General features: G+C 33.4%; 2 protein-coding genes across 2 annotated transcripts in view; both read left to right on the plus strand.

Moving 5' to 3' along the window:
• The window catches only part of LOC127867216 (uncharacterized), a 317,672-nt gene that overhangs the window by 210,874 nt on the left and 94,757 nt on the right, over positions 1-12,041 (plus strand). The window lies entirely within an intron of this gene.
• On the plus strand, positions 1,976-6,705 carry LOC127867207 (uncharacterized). The gene is made up of 9 exons (XM_052408251.1): positions 1,976-2,141; positions 2,270-2,593; positions 2,828-3,073; positions 3,509-3,754; positions 4,361-4,651; positions 4,880-5,026; positions 5,371-5,559; positions 5,655-5,682; positions 5,897-6,705. Exons 1-9 carry the CDS (start codon positions 2,072-2,074, stop codon positions 5,973-5,975), a joined length of 1,620 nt encoding a protein of 539 aa, XP_052264211.1. The 5' UTR covers positions 1,976-2,071; the 3' UTR covers positions 5,976-6,705.

Consider the following 12,041-nt stretch of genomic DNA (forward strand, 5'->3'; position numbering starts at 1 on the left):
GCGAACGAAACTCAAACTTAATCTGTTAGTCATGTAGGAAGACTCACACACCAAATATGTACGGAAAACGGAATGCCGGACTGACAGACAGACAGTGCGACTGCTGTATGCTGTGATATAAATTTATAATTAATTGAGCGCCAAATTACACAAAACCAATCGATTTAATTTGTTCCCTCGCCGAGAGTTCAATTTTTGTCCATCACTTTTCTTCATTTTGATAAATGTTCTGACGCTCATTGGGAATTTAAACATTTTTGATTGATTGGGTAAGTACCGTTTACCAGTACTTCATAAAGAATGAAAAACAAATCGTTGGTTAGTCCATTCAAGTCACCAAGCAAATTTTGCATATGGAAAAGCTCATTTGACAATTAATCAGTGAATGTACTTGTGCTTATTTTGACAATTTTTAAATTGCAGAAAAGAACATTTTTTTATCGGAGAAACAGGATTGTTCTAAACCGCAGATCATGTTCACAATTAAAATTTCATTTTTTGGTCATCGGGGTTTTTGTCCGAATGGTATTTTATTATTGTTTTCTGTAGGCCTTTTTTCATATCTAATCTAGGGTGGCGTTGCGCTTCACATCAAGCTTATCATAATATGCGGTCTCTTTGAGCATTGCGATGGGTATAGAACTAGTTCTTTTGTTGCTGTTATTATTGATACCATCGACTAGCATTTTATAGTTGTTCTTTCTTAAGCGGAGAAATTCATAAACACATTTCAACATTACACTACAAATAAAGATGAGTAAGACTGGTCTGGCCCCATAATTGGAACGCTACATTCTACACTCACATAAAGAATGGTGTGGGAATGTTTCCACCAACATGATAATGATAATATAAACATTATAGTAATTTGCACAAGTTACGGTATGGTAACTCAGTAAGTAAAAATATACTTTCTAGGCTGCCTTCTTGCGTCTAGATAATATATCAAACAATTAAGCTTAAATTCAATTCCAACAGAACTCAAACTATACATATACAATCATTAAAACTTGGATCACCGCCTTGAAACGGTCGATGAAAAATATTTGGGGTTTTTACCAGTTATGATCAGTCAATGACTATGCACTTTATACGTATATATAGCTTTTGTCCCCATGTATTACATTTAAAATACAAACGGAAATAGTTGAAAACTGTCAACACTTAAAAAAGACCTTTTCACAGTTTTTGGCATGCTTTGAAGTTTGTCATTATTAAATAAATGCTATGTAATGATAAATATAAACATTCGATCTAAAAAGATCCAGTAAAAAAAAGAATACAATTGAAGAAAGAAAAAAGTAACCCTCAACTTGGCTCGAACCACTGACCCCTGGAGTGAAAGTCTATCGCTTAGACCATTGTGCTCATACAATCAGTGATGTATTATATACTTTACATAAGCAATCCTCGTAGTGTTACAAAATATTACGACAACAACAGAACTCTCCAAATTATTCAATCGTTTCGCGTTGCAACGCTTTATAATGTTAAGGTTCTTTAATCGTCAATGATGCATATAATGGATATTTTATAGCGTGGTAAATGTTGAGTATTACTGTTTCCTCACAAATATAATAACTACAACGAAAACTTGCGAATCTGAAACTTTTTTTTTTTATTTTGTCAATTTTCCAAAACGTGAAAAGGCCCTTTTCATTGTTTTGAAATGACATCTTTCTAAACAAGCTCTTGAATAAACCGTTCAAGCTTTTTGAATCAAGTTATCTTTTTCTTTCAGTTGAAAGACTTCCGAACGGGATTGTTCGTACTGCCTTCATGTATTGACTATTGTATTTACTGAATGCGTGCGCGTGTGTTGTGGTTTATTGAAACTTAATGAATTTATAATTGTGGATTGAACATAATGTTCATACGGAAATAAAGTCATCTGCTTTCATTGTTCCCATTAGAATCAGTGATTGTTTAAGGTTGCCTATGCCTAGCGTCTAATCTAGAAACATATTCGTTCGAGAAAGTTATCTCATAGGCGTCTTATAAATGCGTTTACCTCATCTGGTTTTACTTTTTTAATGTTCAAATATCTAAACAAATACATTTTGTCACGAAAATGCATTTGCAATTTGTGTTCGTAATCAGTTTATTATTTTTATGTTTTATCAGATTTCAGCACAGTATTGGTAAGTTGTTTACATAAAATTCATTCGCGATTTATTCTTCTAATTACACAAAATACATAGTAAATCTACCATTCATTTTTATTAGAAATACACGTACAACAGCGAACGCGTGATTTTATTTTATTTAGTTCGATCACCATGGATACAATTAGAAAAGCACCAGTCCAAGACAGGCAACGAGGTTGTTTGCAGTTCGTCTCAATTTTATATTGGGACAATTTATTTCTACGAAAGTGAAAGACTAGTAGTGGAAATCTGGAACAATGGAAGTGTTTGTCGCCTTAACCCGGAAAAGCTGCATATACATTTGAGGTGTGGCTGCAGGGGTGTAGCGAGCACATTATGCAATATTACTGTTGACCATTCGAACACAGGCTGCCAGACATGGAGATGTGCGGCCGTGATAGATGGCGTATTGACCTTCAGCAATTTTGTGGACATATGTGATCACGGTATGCATCAATTTTCTTGATTCATATTAGACTTATGTAACACCAGAATATTATCAGACGGATATGTGTATTTTTGTCAGGCGCATTTATTTTTTGGATTCATCTGTAATCGTAATGCAATTATGTTCCATTATTAGCTATAATAATTTAACGAACTCTTCAACATTATAATAAGCATTATACTGTTTTAGTATACTAAGAATCTTTAGTACCATTCTGCCTTCAATTTTGCAGTAAGCACAAGTACTTCTACCGCAAGGAGTCCTTCTACAACAGATGTATATCAATACATGAACTGTAATTCCACAAACATAGTCAATAGGGTAGTCGAAAAGAACCGTGATCTGTTTGAAATAAAGAAATATTATAGAGATAACATTTCGATGTTGATAGACTCATTTAAAAGCGAAGACGATGGTTCAATAGAGACATGTAAAGTTGAAGAACCAGCGGAGGAAGAATGGGCCATCAGCATTTTATGTAAGAAAATAATGAAAAAAGTGATAGTTACATCTCCATACGGTTAAACGGTAGTCACTGTATTCACATGTAAAATCTTTTCAGTCTTGGAAGAAAGTCTTGTTTGTAAGTTGTAACTAATGTGCTTATGTAATACTAATCAGACACATTTTCCTTGTAATAAAATTATGTTAAGTATTTTGTATAAAGAAAATGTCCGCAACAAAAATAAAAGAGATTTAAATAGTATGCGCTCACACCAATAGTTGTGTTGACCATCATCACGCGGTGTGAAGTAGCGCATGGATATGTAAATTCTGCGCGGAGATTACTGTTATGTCAAGCAAGACCTGATCTGGTATTTTGCACCTATAAAACATTTTTAATAATTCTCGTTAGTTAACATAGTGAAATTTAAAAGTAGAGTAGTTTTTCTTATATTTCTTTTACTTATAGATCCGTTTGAAGTATGCGAAACGTCCATCCTTGTTGATAATAAATCATTAAGACAGACATGTCAATACAGGCATGGTAACCCGAACATCACAGTGAAAGTAGAAACAGTTTCAACATGTCCATTAATAACAACAACGTCCAGATCGGAAATTAATATATCTCTGTGTGAGTTTGTCAATCAAAATGATTTAGGTGAACGGAAATTCGTTGATTATGCGACTGGTCTTTTCAAAGTGGAAATCCTTTGTAAGTTATACAAGTATAATATAATTGATATACTTATTTAAATAATTATTAAATTAATTATTCATTGATAATTTCTTCTTTATTCACATTTTTAATTATGTATTTATATTGTCATGCTGTACATATTTGCACGTTTTGTCCTGTACTTCATGCACTTTTCTCAATAGTTTACAAGCTTGAAATAAAATGCTTACGGAGGGTAATGATATTGTTTGGTAGTGTTTCTGGACTTTATCATATTTCCTATATCTACACAAAAGACTGTACAAATAGAATAGCATCTTGTGAGAATAATGACTACTCTGTCAGTTTGTTTTTGCAAAGCTTATTCATCATGTGTTCAAATCTTTAAGAAATAAAAGGAAACATTAGAAAAAAGTACCCAAACATATGCCCAAGATATGAATCGAAAAGTTTAAACAGTTCAAACATAGTGTGACATTAAAGGACTATCAAATGAAACAGTACAATTTGCAACTGAGTATATGTAAAGATTTAAAAATCTACATTTATTTTTATACATTATGTACTTGAAGAACACACTTTAACAATTATGTTTCTATATCATGTAGCTCTACAATAGCAGGAAACATGTTCGTTTTTTAGACCCTGCCACAATACTTCAATACGACATTACAATAGAGGAAATACGTTCACATGCGTGGAATGTGACGTCAGATGGTTTACGCTACATACGATTCAATTGTCATGGAAACGGAAACCCATCTCCAATAATGACGTTAATTAAAGAAAAGACAGTACTAGTGAGCCAAAACACTCATTTACAGCATAAAATTCATTTATCTTCTAAACAAGAGTCGAACATATATACGTGCATAGCTTGGAATGGACTTGGAAGTGATAATAAATCAATCGTTGTTAACCCTCAACCCGTGGGTAAGTGTTATCGTTTGTGAATGAAAATTGGTATTGTACTTTGGTAATATTACTAACTGTATTCTATGCATTTGTTTCAACTACTGATAGCAATGTTTATAATGTTATATTTCATTGAGCAAAAAGGTCACATTCAATCACAATAATTACGAATATCATAAAAGTTGAATGTGTCATTATAATTGTTATTGTCATTATTTGTTATTCTACTACTTATTCTACTATAAGTTTCGAACTCCCGCCGAGAAAACATTCCTACTATTAACAACATGGTTATCTATGTCGTCAGCGGGGTTGTGGCTCTAGCTCTCGTTTGTCTTCTGATTCACCTTCTATTAAGAAGGGTCAGCTGTTATAGACCCTTGCGATGTACAGGTGAGTCAATTTTGTCTAATGTGAAAGAATATTTAAAAAAAAATAACAGAAGCAATACAATGTACTAAAATTGTAAACTCTTAAAATGATTTCCTATCGGCTTATCGTATTCATAATCCAACTTTTTGAATGTACATTAGAATTGTGGATTTTCTATAAAAAAAATTGCTCATGTTACATTTAACGTCGTATAATCATGGCTTTGCATAGCAAGGTTCGCGTTCCATTTTGTCTTACATTATGTCTAATTTATGTATTTACTGCTCAACGTATCAAAATAACAAAGACGTATACACATTATGAGAATGAAAGTATGCAGACTTCAAACGGTTGTATTTCTTTAGAAATTGGTAGCCTTACAGTGCGTATGGTTGCCATAGAAACATCAGAGCAGATCGCTCCCGAAATGCAGACAACAGATGAAGGCATAGCTATAAGGACTGGCAGCGTTCATCTTTACGAGAGCATTCCACCATCACCCATTGCAGATGTATCATTTAGTGATGTATCAGAAGATATTGATATAGATAGTGGTCTGTATGTTTTTAATTCCGTTTAAATTTTAATTAATGTGATTATGTAAACAATTTACACTCAGTTTATAACATTTGCGTTCTTTAATTTTCAGACCTAGCCGATAACAGAGTGGTACAATTGTAAGTGGATAATTATTAATAATAAATTATTAATTTTTGCTGTATTGTGTATTATTCTTATTATTTTATTCAATTAGTCATTGAAACTTAATGAACTTTTGCTTTACATGTTTTATGGAATGGGAATCGATGATGTTATATGCATATTTAACTAGTACTAGTATCCAGAACATTATATCAATTATTCATTATTAATATATTTATATTATTAAAGTGCCGAGACAGGTCGTTACGAAATTCTGGATCGAAATAGGCGAGAAGATATGACAACTTACATCAATTTGCAGATCTAATCGAAACACTCGGCAAAGGATTACACATTACATCAATTTGTAGATAAGATTGAAACAATATGTTACATAATGTCATATTGATTAAAATGTATTGTTAATATTATTTTACTTGCTGAATACTTTATGAATCATTCCGATTAAAAAAAATACAAGGACAAAACAAACCCCTACATCATGTAGGGTGCATGGGGTCATTACTATTCTTATTTAAGAATATCCGGACCTCGTAATAATAGTTATGACCCCATGCACCCTACATCAATATAACGTTATTATGAACTCAACTAATATCTATGTTCAAACATTATTTTGTGTTTCTTGTGCCACGTGAACATTGTTTAGAAAACTGTAATCGGACGTTATAGAGGTCCGAGATGTGTTAAAAGATATGTGAATGCAATTTTTTTGTAATACAGTCGCTTGGTTATTTGGAGAAATTATAAATAACGTGTTTGCCATTTTATTAGATATACACAAAGATGTGCACTCGCCGTGACAATTTACTATCGCTACGAAAGTTGAATGACTTACATAAACAACCAAGCTATGTAATATGGATCTTTTACAACCAATATTGCTGCTTCTTCCTGTATTTGCACGATGGTGATCTAAAATATTAACTATATGATGATATATTCGTAATTCCATTTCATCGTTCCTCAAAAAGTTGTAACTCTGTTGCTCTGGTCTCCTTCCTTCCATTGAGTAATTAAATGGTATATAAATTGAATGCGTTTTAATTCCCTTTTATTATTGTTTAAAATTGAGTTGCAATGCTATGAGGTTAAATTTTATTTACACTCATAGGTATCATGAATATTGCTGGGCAAGTGTGAGGTTGAGCGCTCTAAAACCGGTTCAAACCCCCAGTGCTTTGCATTCACCGTTCCAAGGCGGTGACCCAAGCTTTATTCTTCTATGTGTGTTTTGTGCTGTTTTGGCAATTGGTCACTTGCCTTAAATAAAGGACCACGAAATTGTATTTAATTGGAATGCAATATTGCCCCAGCAGCTGGGGTTTCACTTTTTTATATTGACTGGTTATTGGGCAAGTGACAAGCTTGAATACATTCGCTGTGTATGTTTTTAACTAATAACATGCGTAAATAAGCTAGTTTGTAACTAATAAACGTAACAGAAAAACGAACCCACATATCGATTTTAAAAAGTATGTATTATTGAATATATAGATATGGACATGCCTACTTTGATTACAGAATTCATCATTAAACACCATCTGATTGAGAAGTATCGATACTGATAGTTATATCTAGCGAATGGATTTCAAGGAGACAGTTTGAACCTTACGTGAGATGCAGCTGAGCGTGTTTTTAAGTCTGCACAGGATTTGATACAGTTTATATAGGTTACCTACTTTGACCCGTTTTACATAGTCTCTTGCACAATTAGTATATGTGCGTACTTAAAATTCATATAATAATAAAAACATATGAATTGATGCGAATAGATAGTTTCACAGACATAGAGAGCAGATTTAAACAGTTTAAAATAAATATAGAACTTACAAAAATGTATATGTTTGCGCAAATCTGAGTATTAGCAACTTGGTAATGAATGTCAAAATACATTGAAATTTAAAAAGGAGTCTAAAATAGAGAGTTTGAGCAGATAATCAATGCCAGATTAAGCAACGTGGGGCCCATAGGCAGTGAAACGTTTAGGGACCACGCGGTGGCGTATATGTTGTGACTACACATTGATTCTCCACTAAACCTGCAAATAGTACTTAATTCTGTTCCAGGAGTGTAGTGTCCTGTGTTGCTGTTGCAAAACATGTTTTCTTCTTTATATTTCACCAGAGTATCATTATGTACTCAAAGCATATGATAAATAATCCTATTCATGTCGTATATCCAAAAATTCAACCATGCAAAGGTGCTGTGAATCTAATTCTGATTCACACATTGCTGTTGGTTTTTTACACCATTTTCTCTAAAGCATGGGATGAAGAAACCCATTAAAATTATTAAATGCAGTTTAGATGACTAAATAAACGCATTTTATTGTTGGATAATATATCATTTGTAAAAATATATCAACTGAAAACCTGATGTCCCTCAAATACTGAACAGATACGTTACCAAACATCAGAGTTATCTGAATAACAATAACATGACCCTAATAATTATTAAAATTATGTTTTACAAATTCACATCATGTCATATTTTATCATATAGAAATAAATTCTAATACTGCAAGCTTTGAAAAGCAAGCACATTGTCCTAAAGGCAAAGGAGTATGTGTTATTCTTTAAAATCGGAACAGATACGTTACCATTCTTTTTCACTGTACATCATGTATCCTCATCACAGTATATATATTGGGTCTCGTATTAGTAACTTTCAAATGTATTCTTCCCACAACTGATCAGATTTGAGAAATATATCAAGTATTTATGGACCACCTGCTGTAATATAATTTTTGGTAAACAGATACGGTACGAACAGATACGGTACCGACGTTTGCTAGCTGAAACTCATTTGATAACTATGGGCGGTATCAACGTGATTTTATATCAGCAAAGATGCCATGTATCAAGTAAAACTGCTGGATGGTGTTTTGACCAACATTTCATTTGCTGGAAGGAAATAAGAATCTGCGAGAGTCGGGAATACCAGGTCAATTGGAGTTTTTTGCAAATTCTGTTGAAATTAGCAACTAACCATTATATAAGGTTTGATTATCCATGTTCTGTAATAAGGGAATAGTATTTTGTTGATAAATTTAGAATATGGAGAAAATTTGAATATATTTTTTTGTAATTTTCTAATTTAAGTCTATGCAATTCTTGGTAACGTATCTGTTTCGTGGTAACGTATCTGTTTAACAAGAATTCATGATTTCTAATAAGAAGCTATGTCTGCTTTTCAAATCTGTGAAACATGTTTTGTTATAATAAAATATCTTAGTAAAATGTCATATATAACCGTTTTGGTATGTTTGGAGCTCAAACATGTCTAAAGTGTTAAAATCTATAGTAAAGTGATATTCATCATTTCAGAGTTCATGCCAAAATAGAACCCTGCTTATTAAAAATATACAAAACATGATGCTTCCGTCACATATTTGATTGGTCAAATGTGTTAAAACTGTTTGTATGTGTTTTAATATGTTTTTGTTCAGAATTTAACATAGATTTATATCTTGCAGATTTAATAAACATATACGTTACCGTCTCTGGTTATGGTTTAGGCACTTTTGTATGAAGATGTGATTTATTAATTATATCCCTGCTTATTTGTGATTGTAACGATAGAACCCATTTCTTTGTTATTTAACGTTAATTATCGGGCCTCATTTGTATAGAACTGTACATTTGTCAAGTTATGTAAGTTTTCAGAGTGTTATGTTTGGTGGTTATAATAGGGGTTTTAAGCAAGTTTTTGTTAGGTACATTATTCAATGTGGTAGAAGATACATTTTTAGCCAAAACACGATTAAATACGTTTAGTTTAAAGGAACTTCGATCTTCATATTTTTGTAAATTGTTATGTTTTTCTGTAAAGTAAAACTTACGGGCCTCAGTAATTCACGCTTGTAGTGGTACGATATCGGGTGATGTGTACATGATCGATTTATGTCTATTTTGATTGGTCAGTTGAAGAAAAGTTGTTCAGTTCGAGTTCATGGAAAGCATGTTTCTCGCTTTGACGCTAAACGCTGCTGGACGATTACACGTATACAATCGGCAGACTATTTGACATACACGCTCAGTTACAGCATTGCGACTAGGGCACTAGTTGGGAAGTAAGTGTCCACAGCATACGGCATTTGGGTAAGTTATTTTATTTTCCATTACATTTTTGATACTCGTTTACGCTAGGTTTGAAATAAATTGTTGTTTTATTTAAATATTGCAATGTACGCCTATAGGAATAAAGTAAATGGTTGTTTGCAGTTTTACAAGTAAACGGATAAGTCGTTTTTTTAAATATTTGTCAAAGCGGAAATTTGCATGAACCTGTATAATAGTTTGTAAATGTCTATATCATTATCTTGTGTAGACGCTTTATGTGTTAGTTGATTTAACAAACCATTAAGAGTTTGATTTAATTGAATATTACACATAACGGTGGAGTATAACATTCAAAATTCAGATGTTTGTTGGTGAATTGAGTATTATAGTTGCAACTCTTTGGCACACAGTGCATTTACTATATGCATTAAGCGAGTAACAATATTTTATAAGAAACTTATGCATTTATGGAATTAAACAAGTTTGTGATAGCCTTATAGGGCATTGTACCATAAATATTTATATGGTATGACTGTTACACAGTCGTTAATGACAAAGTTTTTACTAATGTCACTTATTTTAGCCGTTTCAATGTTGTGATTCGTACGGCATGATAGACGTCAGGTTTTCAACGCACCGTTAGCGTTACGCCATTGCTACATGAGCATCCGCAAGTCTACAGGTCGTCATACTCGTTGACAGTACCTACGACACCTCGTTATAAGGCGGCAATACTGGGAACCGTTCGCACCGGTATACGGCCGGTCACGTGATACGTCTCAAATACGTTCTACTTCCGGGCATAGTCTGCTCGGTGTTTGACAGAACACTACTTCCGGGCTTGATACAGCTCGGGTATCGCAGTCTTCTTCCGGGCATAGTCTGCTCGGGTATCTACAGTCTACTTCTGGGCTTGATACTGCTCTGGTATCTACAGTCTACTTCTGGGGTTGATACAGCTCGGGTATCTACAGTCTACGTCTGGGCTTGATACAGCTCGGGTATCTACAGTCTACTTCTGGCCTTGATACAGCTCGGGTATCTACAGTCTTTTTCTAGGCTTGATACAGCTCGGGATATCTGCACAATACTTTCGGGCTTTATACAGCTCGAAGTTTGCTACTTCGCAGAACACTACGACCGATGCTCAGTTCTGGTCATTGGCGGCTGGACATAAGTTCAGGTCGTGACACTCAATACTACTCCACCACTACATCTACCGTTCGAATTTATCATCTACAAATGGACTACGTCAAATAATACTTGAATATTGGAATTTTAACTGGCCATTAACTTTGATACTTTGTTGTTTATTTCTTTTGATAGTCCTTTCATATTGTAAATAGTTTATTTTAATGTTGTAAATAAATTGATTTATTGTTCACGTTTATTTGTATCTGGTTCTGGAGGGGTTATTGCGCTGGGTTATCATAGCTTCTGCAATCCTGACCGTTACAGTGATGTAATCCTAGTAAGGAACACCGGTAGTTTAATCAGTTGGGAATAAATAAACCTAATCAATAAGAATCACTTTGTAAGTACTAGTTCATACCCTGTATGGGACTTAAATATTTCACTCAAAATGTCTAATGGAGCTTCACGTTATACAATATTTAAGTACGTATATGTTGTGGGAAGGTGAATCGGTCGTTAAATCGGGTACACTAATGCTTTTGTAATTAATAAATATAGACCTTCAAAAGAAACTAAACGTACCGGTATGTAACGTTTCCGTTCTGAATAAAACTAGAGTTATGGGCAACTTCTTTCAACATGAGTAAAGAGAATTTCAGTTTAAGGTTAGATGAACCAGTATGTTTTTAATGTTATACATACATTTACCTTCCGTAAAAGTCTTTTTCTGGCGAACGTGCATATTTTAGTTTTGAGCTCTGCCGCATTCTAATTTGCTGATTTAGTGGAGAACCAATGTACAGTTAAACTTTTAGATTTTCGTTATGAAAACACTATTCTGAAAAAAGTAAATTGAAATATAATTGTATATTAATTCATTTATCCGATATATAGATGGTGGTTACCGCGAGCTTACAAATTTCATCTTCATGGTCTCATGGGGCCCCTAAAATTCGCGGGCCCATAAGATGTGCCTACTCTGCCTAATGGGTAATCCGGGACTGAGTATAATATCACACACAAATTGGTCTGAATGAAGCTTACTCTCTCAAAACTGTTCTTAATAGTCTGTTGACACATCATACACGTTTATAAACGCATATCGTATATATTGCATTATCTAAATTACATTTAGAACAAGGCTATAAACATATTTGTTTGTGTCGACCGTCGTT

Source organism: Dreissena polymorpha, chromosome 2 (assembly GCF_020536995.1).
Source record: "Dreissena polymorpha isolate Duluth1 chromosome 2, UMN_Dpol_1.0, whole genome shotgun sequence".
NCBI lineage: Eukaryota > Metazoa > Mollusca > Bivalvia > Myida > Dreissenidae > Dreissena > Dreissena polymorpha.

Bases quoted from the DNA above. Each gene is read 5' to 3' on its own strand.
- LOC127867207 (XM_052408251.1), top strand. From the start codon at position 2,072: ATGCATTTGCAATTTGTGTTCGTAATCAGTTTATTATTTTTATGTTTT. The intron at 3,074-3,508 runs GTAAGAAAATAA...TTTTACTTATAG, and splicing joins ATGGGCCATCAGCATTTTAT to ATCCGTTTGAAGTATGCGAA. The intron at 5,560-5,654 runs GTCTGTATGTTT...TTTAATTTTCAG, and splicing joins AGATATTGATATAGATAGTG to ACCTAGCCGATAACAGAGTG.